Genomic DNA, 13,869 nt, shown 5'->3' with positions numbered 1-13,869 from the left:
GGCTCCCCTGGGCCTGCACAGGGCTCGCTCCCCTGGCTTTGTAATGCCTTGGCACAGCCCACCTAGAACATTTAGCCATTTTCTCCTCTTAGGAAACCACACTAATATTTACATCTGTGAGTCCGAGGCGACGGAGAGGGGAAACATGTGCTCTTGGCCTTTAAACTGATAAGAAATTTAAATACAGGTGAGGTCAGAAGGTTCTGGAACCGCATTTCCTCCCACTGTCGTGTCCACCCTGGCAGGAAAGCACTCCTGGGTCAAAGGAAGAACCAGAAACACGAGGGAACGGGTTACACAGGCTCTCTTTGTTTTTGTGGGGGATATTAGCTCTCAGAGTCAGAAATACTGTGAGAACGTGGAATTCCACAGCAAGGTCTTCAGAGCCCCTGACCGTGACGCCCTGGCCCTCGAGCCTGAGCCGGCTCCGTGTGCTGTTTACATGCCTCGCACGGCACTCCATCTCTGGCATGGTCCTCCCATGAGGAGATGTCCATTGCCTTCTGGACCTAATCGTCTTGCTTTGTAACACCCTCTCCCCTCACGGGTTTAGGGAAGCAAAGGCAGGAATGGAAAACAAAGCATATTTTCCAGGGCTAGGTCTCTCTGAGGAATATCCCTGAACTTTTAGTTTGGTCTCCAAATTTGATTTTTCTTGCCTCCTTCTCTTAGGGAATTAAAATTTTCTGGGCAAGACGCGGGCAAAGAGGTTGATCTAAACGTGCCTACAACCTTTAGTTTCCTATCAAGACATCACTTGGGGTTGGCATGCAGATGCCCAGTTTTGAAGAATAGCAGATGAACTCCATTTCAGAAAAAGAATTTAGCGACATTGATGTACAAACTGCTTTTACCTCAGGCTGGATTTAAGGGAGTATTTATTCAAAATTCAGAAGCACACCTCATAGGGAACGGCCTTTCAACAAGAGTCATTAACCATCAAGGGCCTGTCTTGTAGACGAACCAGGTACCGTGGAATAATACTTTAAAAATTATGACTAGATATAAGGTCCATTTGCTTAATGCAGTGTGAGCTATATTCTCCTATTTTTTCCATCCTTTTATTTTTTTTGTTGACTTTATTTTTTTAGAGTAGTTTGAGGTTCACAGCAAAATTACGTGGAAGCTACAGAGATTCCCATGTACCCCCTGCCCCCACACATGCCCAGCCTCCCCCCCACTGTCAGCATCTCCCACCAGAGGGTACATTTGTTACAACTGATGAGCCCACCCTGACACGTCATAGTCACCCGAAGTCCATATTAGGGTTCACTCTTCGTGTTCACCCTGTGAGTTTGGACGAATGTGTAATGAGATGTATCCATCATTATAGTGTCATACAGGGTACTTTCACTGCCCTAAAAATCCTCCTCTACATATCTTTCAATAGCTTATTGGTCAGAAGATCTGTCGACTTTGGGACCATCCTATGAGTTCTAACATTATTTCACGGAACCATGTGAAGCGACTGCTTCAGGACTATAAGAAACAGGTGAGTCTGTGTGAAAGCGCAGCCCCACTAAATGTTTTTTGGGTCCTGTTTGCCCCATTTTAACAGATCCCTAAGGACAGCAATTGTAGTTCTTAGCATTTTCAGTTGGTGCTTGTTTTGAAGCGTCAACTGAGACCAGAGCTGTTTCCCTTTTAGCCCCGGAGTTCTGTGATTGACAAGTCGTCGTACAGTGTAGAGTTTCTGCCTCTGAACTACTTCACTGGAATCCTGACAGATATAGAATCCTCCAGTCAAGGTAATTCACGCCTCTGCTCTCCCGTGTCCCTGCGTTTCCCTTGACACGGCAGTCAGTCCCTGTTCACCACTGTGTACCTTTTTCTTTCCAAAATATCCCTTACTTATAAGTAGGTCCTTAATGAAATTGGTTTTAATTAGCAATACACAGTTTACTACCTAGAGTAAATTCCCAAAGGAGTAATCACGTTTGAGGTCTTAAAAGGGTTTAAGAGGTTAAAAACTCATGTGGTTGACGCGAATGGCCTTTCTTGGTGCTGAGGTTTAATGAATTTTAACAACACATTCTCAGAATAACGTGTTTTCCCAGAATATAAAAATAATTATGATTCAGTGAGTGTGGGCACAATGTTATCAACGTTCCATGGCTTCATAATCACTCTTTTCTGTCTCTTTTTTCCAGCTCTGAATGCTTTTGAAGGACATGACAATGTGGACGCAAAATTTGTCGAGGAAGCCGCTCTGAAGCACACCACGGTGCTTTTGGGCTTATAAAAGAGGAAACGCAATTCTCTCCGCTTCCAATATTTTCATCTTGCTCATTGGCTCTACTTCTGTTGACGATTCTTGAGCAATATTTAAAATTGGTACCCCAGACCAGAATAGAGTGTGGGCCATCTGGATCTCAGTCCAGCACCTGTCCAGACGGACCTGCACAGTGGTCCCTCATCCAAGTTTTGAACAGCAGCTGAGCAGTCAGGTACAGAGAGATGACAAACGGTCCAGGGAGGAGGCAGTGGCATAAATGATGCTCCTCCTGGTGACTTATCTTCCTCGCGCTTTATAGGCCAAAAGCTGCCTTCTGTTGCACTCTGAAATAAAATGTGCTTTAAAAATGTAGGGAACAGTGCTTAGAAAAACAAAAACTAGATGTGCCATTGAAAATAACATGTGACAAATGGAAAAATTAAATATTGCATAAAAACTATGTTTGGAAATAGAATACTTTTTAAAAACCTGAATTTGGACTAAGTCAAATCTGCTATTTTCCAGTATAGAATAATTTGTAACATACAGCAATTTGTACATACAGTATTTAGAGTAGGATTTGTCTTTGTGATGGTTCAAATGGGACTGTATTTAATATTTTAAAGTTTTTTTATATTTATAAAAGTTTGATTTATTAATGTCTTATTAAAAAAATGGGAAGTTTTGGCCTGGCTCTTTTGTGCTTTGAACATAGCCTTTTTATTCCATCCATGAATCATGAGTCCATGAACATGGCCCTTCAAAGGCCCCCATGACACCAAACTAGTTCTCTTTTTTCCTCTCTCTCCTACAGTGACTTCATTCTGACCCTTAATTACAGTTGCTGCCTGGAGTCAGCTCAGAACCCTTCACTTTTCTTTCTTCACACTGTTTCCCTCATTGAACTTGTGAAATTTTAATGATTATAAGAAGTATTACTAGCTGGTATAATAATTCAATTTTTTATTTTTATTTTTGGTGAGGAAGATTGGCCCTGAGCTAACATCTGTGCCAACCTCCCTCTATTTTGTATGTGGGTCGCTGCCACAGCATGGCTTGATGAGCGGTGCGTAGGTCCACTCCTGGGATCTGAACCCACAAACCCAGGCCACCAAAGCAGAGCACACGAACTTAACCACTACGCCACTGGGCCGGCCCCTCAACTTCTTTTTAAAATCATTATTGTGTTCTGAAAATCGTCCTCTCCTGCAGAATTTCCCTTTTTGGTCAAATACTTTGTGGTCACTGAGTCTCAGGATCTTGGAGCCGTCTCAGCAAGGCAGTGCTGATATTTTCTCTTGATAAGATCACTATTTTTCATTCCCTACCCTGTTCTTTTCATGCTAGGGTTGTTTCAGTCGCTTTCTAAAGTCTAATTCATCTGACTTATATTTGAGATAAACACTAGTTTGACCTGTCACTCCTCTGCTCATAATTCTTCAATAACATGCCCTTCGTTACAGGATAAAACCCAAACTCCTTGACACACACGGTCTCCCAAACCCCGAACTTACACAGTTTCCCGATGTGAACACGCTGCTCCCGCCGGGCCAGACCACTGCACCTTGAACCCAACTTGTGTCTTCTTACTTCCAAGCCTTGCTCAGGCTCCTTCCCCACCTGGAATCTCCTTTCCACCTATGGAAATCTTGTTTATGCTTAAGGGCCAGATAAACATTCCATGGGACCGTGGTCCCTGGCCATTCCAACACACAGTGGCGCCTTCCCCTCTGAGCCAGTAGCACACGTTGTGAAACTTAAGCATATGATTCCTCCGACACAGGAGCTAGTTTGGAGCGTGCAGTATTTCTTTGTATTAACCACACAGCTTACGCAGAGTCACTCCTCATAGGCGCTCCCGTGTAATTGCTTTTGAGTAGCTTCACAGCAATCAGGTTAGAGCCAGGACTTGTAGACTGAGAACGAGCTCAAATTTCCCTCCAATCTGGCAGGATGGGGGCTCGGAGCAGATTTTGTTTGATTTAGCAAAATAAAGGGATGTGATATTTCTCACTCCCACAGCTGTGAAATAAAATTCATAACTGATACCAATATGAAATAGAGTTTGAGCATATTAAGGAATTTAAAATCACAGATTTCAAATCTACATGTGTATTTTTATATGTGAAAAAGTGTAAAAACAAAATTAGGAAAATATACTTGGGTGAAATGCAATAAAATTAGAGTAATGAAGTAAGTGGAACTGGCCTCATTTTCAACTCTTTCATGTGCAAAGTTATAAATATTTTCAGTGAAATTTTGAAAAATCTGGTATCAGAACTTAGAATAATCATGAATTTATTTGCATATAACGTTGTGAAAAATTTAGATCTATAAGAAAGATAAATCGGGGCATAATTATTTTTGTAGCAAAAGGGTTCTTTCCTTGTAAAAAGAATCACCATAACATTACTTTAGACACAACAAGCTTCCCACTGCTTTTTCCTTGATTTAGGTTTACCACCATTCACTTCAAAGACAGCCATTTATTTAACAGAGTTCTGCCCCTATGATACTCAGGCTATTTTCCTTTTCAAATAATCATTCTATCTTTCTCTTTAAAGTGAGTAGATTGAACAGTATTTTTTTTTCCTTCAATAAACAAAGACCAGTCTGCCAATTTCTGTATGTCATTGAAAACTGATTTATTTTATTGTGTTTTCATAGTGCCTGGCCTACTATATATTTCTGAAAGGTAGTCAACATACAGAGTGAAAAAGACAGAAATGGGCAATGCAGATATCCTCTTTGACATAGTTGTAGGACAATTCTGTGTCCTACTCAACGTCAGATGAAGCCTGGTGACAGGTCGGTGTGAAAGGATGCCGTGTGGCCCTCCGTGGTTGATGATGGATGCCATGTTTGTGTGTAGTTTGGAGCGATTACACTGACATTTCCAGCTGTAGATATGAGGAAGCCTGGTTGACACAACTCCTCGAGAAGCCTGCATTGGTCACATACTCAGATTTCTATTGGCTTTATAACAGGTTTCCTTATGTGCCTCATATTGGCCCCAGGCTCACTGGGCTTAAAAGGAGCCAGAGCGCCATACGGTTTTGGCAAAGGAAGAGTGGCCTCAGCCTCTGGGATGTAGGCATTTGGACGCGGCTCTGCAGTCGTGTAAACACCATCGGGCAGCTGGCGATTATCTGCTTCCAAGAACTCCTGCAAAGAATGATTTTTGTTTTTCAGTTTTCTGAAAACTCTGCTGAAGTCACTTCATCCTCAGGGCCCAAGAGACGCAGATGGGGTCTGAGCAAGCCTTAGGCTGTGCTGGCTGATACTCTCCAAAGGGATGGGAGGGTGTGAGGGTGGAGTCACCATACACACACACCCCCCCATGCCAGCTCATTGGAATGACCCATGTTGCTCAAGCATCACTCTCTTCCTGGGGTTTCGGGTTTACCATGAACTGGTTGCTGGGTCCTAAATTCACTATATTCCAACCTCAATACCTGTCATCAAGCACTAATTATTTGCATGTTTTGACAAAGGCAGGACAATCTATTTCTTTTGGAAAGTCACTGATGAGCAGCTGTGGCAAAGGAAGAGATAAGGAGTGAAGTAGGACCAGGGAGAGCAGTGGGCAGCGGCTGGCCGTGAGCCTCAAGGTCCTCAAGAGTCTGCCTGCGCTGCTGGAAAACAGAGGAATCTCTGAGAGCGTTAAAAGGAATTCTAAATAATGGAGACAGGTAAATGACAGCGGGACACCCTAGGTAAATCTGAATGCCCTACAAAACAGAGTCCCGGGCGCTGTGGGAATTACAAGTCAGCCCTGCTCTCGGGTGCTCCTGGTATGTGTTGGGAAGGCACCTCATTCTTGGGTTAGGGAGTGAACAGTGATCCTCTTGGGACGTCTACTTAACAGTCTGAGAGTGAGTTGTAGGTCCCCAGGATGTAGTCTCCTTAGAATGAGATGCCAAATTCCATTCTAAGAACATTGAAAGGTCATGGGAGTAGGCGGAAGAACTGGGCACCCGACTTGCAGGCGGAGTCCGTGATAGACCTAGCCTTAGGCCAGTGGCGGGAGAGGAAAGGGGTGGCCTTGAGGCTGGTGATACACAGCAAGTGCAGAGTCTGCAGAAGGCCCTGACAACCGTAATATGCTGGAGGCCTCGCAGTGTGGTGGGGCTGCCACATGGGCGTGGAAGAGTAAGGTGGGGTCTGAGCAGGGTGCAAGGACAGAGACTGGAGACCTGTGGATAAAACCAATGCCAGCCTAGTCTTTGCCATGCCAGTGAGAGCCCAGGATGTAAGACTGTGGGGTGCGACTCGGTGCTGCCCAGTGTTCCCCGGGGAATATTATGGCACTTTGGACTATCGTACTTTGATGCGTCTACAGAATATTGTAAAACAACAAAGTTTCTTTCTAATGACTGTTGGGACTATGTGTGTGATAGAGGGGGAAATTTTCCCTATATTTTGGGAGAACTGAAGCCCCTGAGAACAACCCTTCCTGCCACATGTTATAAATGCAACACAGAAGCCACAGCTTACCCGAGACTTTTCAGCGATGGCCAAGGCATACATTTCTTCATCTCGAAGTACCTTCAACCATTCTCTCTCAATCTCTTTATTGAGTGGCAGACCCTTTTCTATCCTGGAATTGCAAGAGAAGATGAATTCTTCTTTCTCCCTGACTTCCTTTTGGAGTTCAATGGCCAGAGCTTGTTTCATGGACAGCTCGGCAACAAGAGCCATCATTTTTTCAGTAGCATCTTTGATCTTCTTCCGGTAGCCGTTCATCTAGAATTAAAGAACCCAAGGCTTAGCCTATGTGTCCATTCCATGAAGAGTTGAAGAAAATGGCAGGTTGCTGCCTGTCTGTGATGGTGGGGGGCGTTCTTGCCCGAAGGAAGGAGAGTTTAAGTGGGAGTTTATAGAAAATAAGAATTGGAGGAGACCTCAGCGATTGAGCCCAACACCCTGGCTGTGTAAATAAGGACAAGGAGGGAAAAGGAAGAGATCTATTCATCTGGATACTGGACTTCCAAGTGGATAGCGTGGAGGGGAATAGTTCAATCTCTTTTTTTAAGGGGTGATAAAGAGAGGGGGAAAAATGTGTTCTTGATGTCCACGTTCTGACCTACTTTTGCCATGTTATTAGTCACTTATCCAGCAGAAAAAAATCTGGTAGAACAAAAACAATATTTAAAAGTTACTCTTTACTTCTATAAGATGATCAGCAGAGATCCTACACTGAAGTGATTGTCAATGGAAAGGATCACACCTCAACGTGTTTGTATTAGCCATCGTAATTCCTGGGACACATCAAGATTAGGTCACAGACAAGCAGGAGCTGACCTGCTTGGGAAAATCTGGCCAATAATTTGAAATGAAATGTTCCTGGTTGTGTGTGTGTGTTTACCACTTCACACCAGCTATTTATCATCAAAGAATTAAAAGATAGGACTAAGTGGAAAAACTGATTTTAAAGGACAGAAAAGAAGTGAGCTTGGAATTGGTGGTACCTGTGTGCTTTCTGAAAAGGGGCTGCAGCCAGGGCGGGGCTGTGAGTGGTGGCACCTCCCACTGCCAACGCCCTCTGTCCTGTTGCCTGGCCTTGTTTCTGCTTCACGCCCTGTTTCACTACTGACATGATCTATGTATTCAGCTATTTGGCGATTGTCTGTCGTCCCAGAAGAATGTACTCTGCGTGAAGGCAAGGACTCTTTGTTTTATTCATATTCCCAGTGCCCAGCATGGTGCTTGAACATAGGAGGCACCAGGCAAAGCTAAAATGTTTGTTGAATGAGGGAATGAATAAATTCTTAGTCTATTTTAATCCTTTAGTCCTTTGAACTAGGGTGAACTGAGACATGCGTATGAGCTTCCATAAACTACACCTGACCCCAAAACACTTTCCTCTCCTAATCGAGCATGCACTGGCCTATCCGTACATTTGCCTGGAGAAATGTTGCTGCTCGTGATTTACCTGCCTCTGAAAATGTAACTGCTGACTGTTATATACCAACTTTGGCTCCTTGATAAGGAATGTAAATTTTTATAACTCTTCCTTACTGCACTAATTTTTAGGAAGCAAACATTGAATAAAAATGACTACCATTTAAAAAAAATGACTACCATTTAAAGCTTCAATGATGAGTCATTATGTCTATCTTAAAGTTCGTAATTCATTAGCCATCGTGCACTTTGGAGGGCGGGGTGTGTGCATGTGTGTGTGTAACTAGCCAACTTCCCTTCTCCATAAATCAAAGAAAGGATGGTGTTATTCTGGGTTCTCTAAGTCTTGGCTGAGATTTCACATTTTCTGTTCATTTGGCAAACTTAAGATGAGAGACTCGAGACACGCATTCTTGTTGAGCACCCGCAAGGGGCTAGGCCACTTCTGCTCGACTGTGTAATGCTTGCAACAACTTCAGCTGGTGTCACACCCATTTCACAGATCAGCAAACTCAGTCTGAAGATCATTTACATATCTTGCTCAAGGTCACTTGCTGGAATTGGTCAATCACAGATCTGGGATCTGAATGTCTTTCTACCTTCCAGCTCTGCCTACCATGAGGAGATGATCTCAGCTATGCTGGAACCTTCCTGGCCACGGGACCATGAAGGGTCACAGTAGACATCACTGGCATTTCTCTAGCATCACAGTTAACTTCCAGACAGACTCTCCCATCAGCCTTGACAAGCCAGCCCTCGGGGTAACTGACTTCCCCCAAAGAAAGGGACATTCATTTTGCAAAAGGAAGGAAGGCAACATTTAAAGAAACATTGGACATGCTAATTCAGACAAAGTTCATGAGCCTAAAAAAGTCCCAACATTTCTTATTCTGTGAAGTAAACTGGTGATTCGGCACAAGGCCGCTGGACGGATTGGTCCAGTAGTGGAAGTCGTCAGAGCAGAAGCCAAATAAAACGCAAAGGAGCCTTGAGATTTACAATAATTTCCTACTTATTTAGTGTGCCAGAACTGTTTCTAGAATGCGACTGTTTACTTACTCAGTAAATGTTTTTCTAGAGTTTAGCACATGCATTGGAGAAATAAGAACAGGGCACGGCCACTGCCCTCAGGAGCCCAGTCGGGGGTGGGGTTACCATTATCTATTATCTTCGCTGTCTGCCCCTCTAGACAGTGTGGGCCATGTGTCCCTTCCTCTTTGGTTCTGCCCTCCTGCCTAGCATGACAGCCCACAGAGCAGGGGCAGCAACTATTGCTGACTTTACTCCCTGTGCTGTCACAGCGGGATGCTCCAAGGGGCCATGGAGGGCCAGGTCCTGCTGCGTCTGCATCACCAGCGTCCCTCCTGCTGGCTGCTCCTTTCACTGAAGCTTCTAGTAGTCCCAGCCCAGACCCTGTAGCTTTGAATCAGCACTCCGGATTAGTGCTCCAGAAATTAGGGAGCTCCATGTCGCTGGCCTTTCCTCACTACTGGAGCCTGGCGGTGGCTCCACTCCACAGTGTGACAGGCCCAGGTGTTGTGTGACTGCTGTTCTCTTTAATGGCTCCCTTCCATTTCTGGGATCTGCCCGAGTTCTGGATTGGGGCAGTTACCATGCAGACCGCTGGATAGGTGAGGCCCTCCATTCACAAGGAACTAGAAAGGATTTAATTTGGCACATGAAATATAAAGATAATAATCATCATATTTGAGTAGGTGCCCTGAAAGTGAAACTTGTATACTGTCATTGAAAAGCTTGGGTTTTCCTGCTATAAAGTAAATTCATTCAGGAAACAAGACTGAAACTTATTTTGGACAATTCTCTAAGAGTCATCTTTCCATTTTTAATTTTACATCTTTAGGTTTCTCTAGTCAAAAAGCCTAATCTCTCTGACACTTCTCAATAAAGAGTGTGGAAAATGACAAGTAAGAAAGGAGTAAGCGCAGAAGAGAGAAGGCAGGGTCTTGGGCAGACCTTCTTGGCTAACAGCAGTGTGTCCTGCTTGCAGGCCTGAGTTTTGCTGGAGAGCCTGTCCGTTAGCCGGGAGACCTCTTCATAGATGAAATCCTTCTCCAGCAACTTCTCCTCCTTCTTGGCTAGCTGTAGTGCCAGCTACGGTCAAGAGCAATTTCAATAGGAAGGGAAAAAAAAGGTCATGCAAGTTAAAATCTTCTTTCCTAATTACAGTATTATTTTTCCCCCTTAATGAAGACATATTGCTTTTGCAGTTACCAAGATATCTCTAGAAAGTCTTTAGAGCTGGGCTAAATCCACACTTCCCGGGCCCCAGCCCCCTCCAGATAGCTCTGGGAGTTCTTCCTCTCCATGGTGGAGAAGGGCCCTCTCAGCTCCCTCTAGCTTCCATGTTGCCATTCCTCTGATGTGCTCCCAGCAGGAAGACAAATTAATCCATTCAAGATGCCCAAATTGCTCCTTTGGGCTATGAGACAAAGGTGGGCATCTTGAAACTACTCATTTTTATTTCTTTTGGCAAGAGTCTAAAAGACAAGCTTAGGTTTCGTTACTAGATCACAATGAAAGGACCATATTAGTGGCTAGAATAATGAGAGATAAATCTGTTTGCATAACATGAAACAGCACCACAGACATCCATCCATGACACTGATCAACAAGGGGCTGATAAACGCTGTTTTAAAAAAGAATGTTTACCTCGTCTAATTTTTTGACCATTTCCTCTTCGGTCATATCTTTCCCTGGAAGGAAGCGGGTTCTGTTCTCACTCTCAGGATTTACAAACCGTTTCTCCAGGTCTTTTATTTTGTCTGTACACTGTGAAAACTATTAAACAAGAAAGAAACATTAACTCTAAAACTAACTCTCTTGCTCAGTAAATCTTAAAACCACATGGCCCAGGGGCCTTAGAGTCTGTCAGTAGACCAACCCAAGCCAAGGGGGAAGAGACCTCTAGCACCCCATCCGCTGGGACTTATGGCTAAGCAATGTTTCCTCTCACCTGTGGTTCTATGAGGACGATGCCTGTAACTGAGCCCTCAAGGCCAGGCAGTGACTTCTGAGTCATCAAAGGAAAAGCTGGTTTTTAAACCCGTCCTTTGATGACTTCCCATTTTGTGTTATACTCATGGGAGCTGTGTGGTCACAGAGCTCCAAGAATACAGACTTGACCTCTTCAACGCAGGTGGTTACAGAGGCCAATGTGGACAACATACAAGTTATATAACATACTAGACTCCAGTTTAAAACCCTTTGCTGGGAATAGGTTTCATGGCTTCCCAAAGAAGAGTAAAGTTTTTAACTACTAGGTCAACACAATGCACAGTCTGTGAGGAATAGCCTGAACTATTTTTATCTTTTTTGCTAAATAAATACCCTTTATAATGTTTTAGATATTTTACTTATTTCATTTATATATAAATATATCAACTACATCTGTTGAATCAATGAGACTTTGGAGGTGGATGAAGAAATACGGCAACTCTCAAGTAGGAGGGCTGGCCAAGCTTGGTTTTTGTTTCATAGACAGAGATGTGGAACATGGTGAAAATCAAGAGTTATCATTTTCAGCTTTTCTGCTGAACACCTGTATAATCTCAGGCAAATCATTTATTTTCTCTAAACCTTAGTTTCTTCAACTGTCAAATGGGAAGATAAGGCCCAATCTCAAGGGGTTGATCCATTAAACGAGATAACTTATTTAAAGCACTTTACAACATGTTTAAGAGTGATATAGGCAGAATCTAAAATTTTTAATTTATGGTCTTCCTCCTGACAAAAAGAATTTTAAATGGTGACATAAATAATTTAATTTTTTTATTCTTCTTCTCTCTCCACACTCCATAATTAGATGCCCTTAATATGGAGTTAAAGTATACATATATACGTAATTAAGCATTTGCTGTATTTATTTTTAAAAACACTTAATGTTTCCTTTTCTTAATTAGGAAATTAAATAAGAAACAAAATTACGGTGCTTGCTTATCAAAGTGGTGCCTGACTGATCTTATTTTCCCATGGGCCTTTGAGGAAAAACTGTTTACTTTTTCTATATAAAATAGTTTTCTTGTGTCCTGAGATAGTTCAGTTTCAAGATCCCTAAAAGGAGCTGTAAGTACAAGCACCAGGAAAGTATGACTCATCCTAATCCTTGGATTAGTCTGTTGGACGATTAGAAACTGTTTCAAACAGCTGAAAAAATGCAAACCTTAAGAAAATTCCGAAAAAGATGTAAAAAATGGGAAGACTTTGGGAAAAAAACACAATACACTGCAGCTGTCACAGATAACAGGCTATGACAGGGACCTGGCACTGCAGGGCAGGGTGAAAAGCGGCTAGCCTGAAGCTCGAAATTCCACATCCTGTCCTGCAAAGGGTCTACCTCATGAGTGCTGAGTAGACAATGAAATAATTAAGTGCAGTGTGAAGACTAATGAGAAACTTCCTATTCAACTGCTCTTAAGCTGAGAACCAGCCCTGGTAGGACAGGTAACTGGTCCTTCTGTCTCAGCTGTGCAGTCAGAATGCTAAAGGCTCACATCAGGCAGGGCATACTCTCACTAAATGCTTAATATTGTCCTCTTGGGGAAACTGAACAACACATTTCACACTGGATAACTGGTTCTATACAATGAAATGCCAAGTATATATATATATATATATATATATATATATATATATATATATTAAGAACAATTAATTTTATCCATTGAATAGAAGAATTGATTTGCAATTAACACAAATAAGATGTTTACATAATAGAAAGTGACTTTCTATAGTGGATTTCATTGAATTTAAAGTCCTTTTCTTCTGCCGGGTATCTCGATATGTCAGCATGGGCAAAGATGGCTCCTAAACTGTGTTTTGGGAAACAGCTGAAGAGAGCCAAATTATTCTGTAAAATGGAGTGAGACAAGCCCAGAGTGCCTGGGGGCCAGCTAGGATGGGGAGGCTGTGGAGGGAAGATGCGTGTGAAGATGGAAAGATAAGCCAGTGAAACAGAGCTAGGCCAGGGCGCTGCTTGGGGTAATACACCGGTGGACTGTCCCCAGCAATGGGGCGGCCCTACGGGACTTTGAAGGGCATAGATGTCTGATATTTAATTTGAAGTTCTTTGCATTTCTGTAATGTACCCCCTGACACTGTTGACCCAGATCCTCTATAAAGTCAGTTCACAGACAAAGGCCTTGCATGAATGGTCTTGGGAGGCGGAGGCTGAAGAAAGAGCGAGTCCTGAGTCTGCACTGACATGGCACAGAAGCGGAACAGGCACTGTGTGTGCAAGCTGATGAGGGCACCCCACAAATGAAGCACTCATTGGAAGCAGGAGTCCAAGCCACAGGAAGGCTGGGGAGGCTGTGTGGGAGACCCGGGGGATGTTCCAGCCAATCCATCTAAATCAGAGCTATGCTGATTGAAGAGGAGAATGGGAGAATTTATGGCTAAAAAAGTGAACACTGGAATCAGAACCTTGGCACGTTTGTGCGAAGTGAAAGATCCTATCGTTTATTTAGCATACACACACTCACATGGCATAAAATACGAAAGTAGACCGACCATCCAGTTCCACATTGCCTTGTGAGTGCCCACGACACGATTACATTAAAAAAGCAGCACCCAAAACTCTGTCTACAGCATGAGCTAATGGAAACCATTTACTCATACGCTAGAAAAAGACCAGAAGGATCTCTTCCAGATTTTTGATAATTTTAATAGTGATTATATTTTGGGGATAGAATTTTATTTTATTCTTTAAAATTTTTGTATTTTTTCAAAAC

The 13,869-nt window shown here is 43.1% G+C and overlaps 2 protein-coding genes across 15 annotated transcripts in view; one reads left to right on the top strand and one right to left on the bottom strand.

The window, feature by feature from the left end:
* The window catches only part of GSAP (gamma-secretase activating protein), a 79,183-nt gene extending 76,284 nt beyond the window's left edge, over positions 1-2,899 (top strand). For 8 of the 12 annotated variants that reach the window (XR_011502225.1, XR_011502226.1, XM_070505807.1 and 5 more), the window contains 3 exons: positions 1,391-1,492; positions 1,649-1,748; positions 2,151-2,899. Coding sequence is in view for 9 of the 12 variants with exons in the window: in XM_070505807.1 (XP_070361908.1) it covers positions 1,391-1,492; positions 1,649-1,748; positions 2,151-2,242 (294 nt within the window). In the remaining 3 variants the exon portion in view is untranslated. Of the gene's footprint in view, positions 1-92; positions 281-672; positions 968-1,390; positions 1,493-1,648; positions 1,749-2,150 lie in introns of those variants that run through there. The other 4 variants (XR_011502224.1, XM_070505815.1, XM_070505794.1 and 1 more) reach the window with 4 other exon arrangements.
* A 1,936-nt stretch (positions 2,900-4,835) lies between these two features.
* CCDC146 (coiled-coil domain containing 146) overlaps positions 4,836-13,869 on the bottom strand; it is a 115,231-nt gene continuing 106,197 nt past the window's right edge. For 2 of the 3 annotated variants that reach the window (XM_014850479.3, XM_014850482.3), the window contains exons 16-19: positions 10,790-10,918; positions 10,094-10,231; positions 6,713-6,961; positions 4,836-5,380 (exon numbers count right to left, since the gene is read on the bottom strand). In XM_014850479.3, coding sequence (XP_014705965.1) covers positions 5,177-5,380; positions 6,713-6,961; positions 10,094-10,231; positions 10,790-10,918 — 720 coding nt within the window. In that variant the 3' untranslated portion in view covers positions 4,836-5,176. The remainder of the gene's footprint in view (positions 5,381-6,712; positions 6,962-10,093; positions 10,232-10,789; positions 10,919-13,869) is intronic. The other variant, XM_014850483.3, reaches the window with a different exon arrangement.

Source organism: Equus asinus, chromosome 1 (assembly GCF_041296235.1).
Source record: "Equus asinus isolate D_3611 breed Donkey chromosome 1, EquAss-T2T_v2, whole genome shotgun sequence".
Classification (NCBI taxonomy): domain Eukaryota; kingdom Metazoa; phylum Chordata; class Mammalia; order Perissodactyla; family Equidae; genus Equus; species Equus asinus.
Note: the sequence above shows the minus strand (reverse complement) of the source record. Positions and strands in the feature narration are given on the sequence as shown.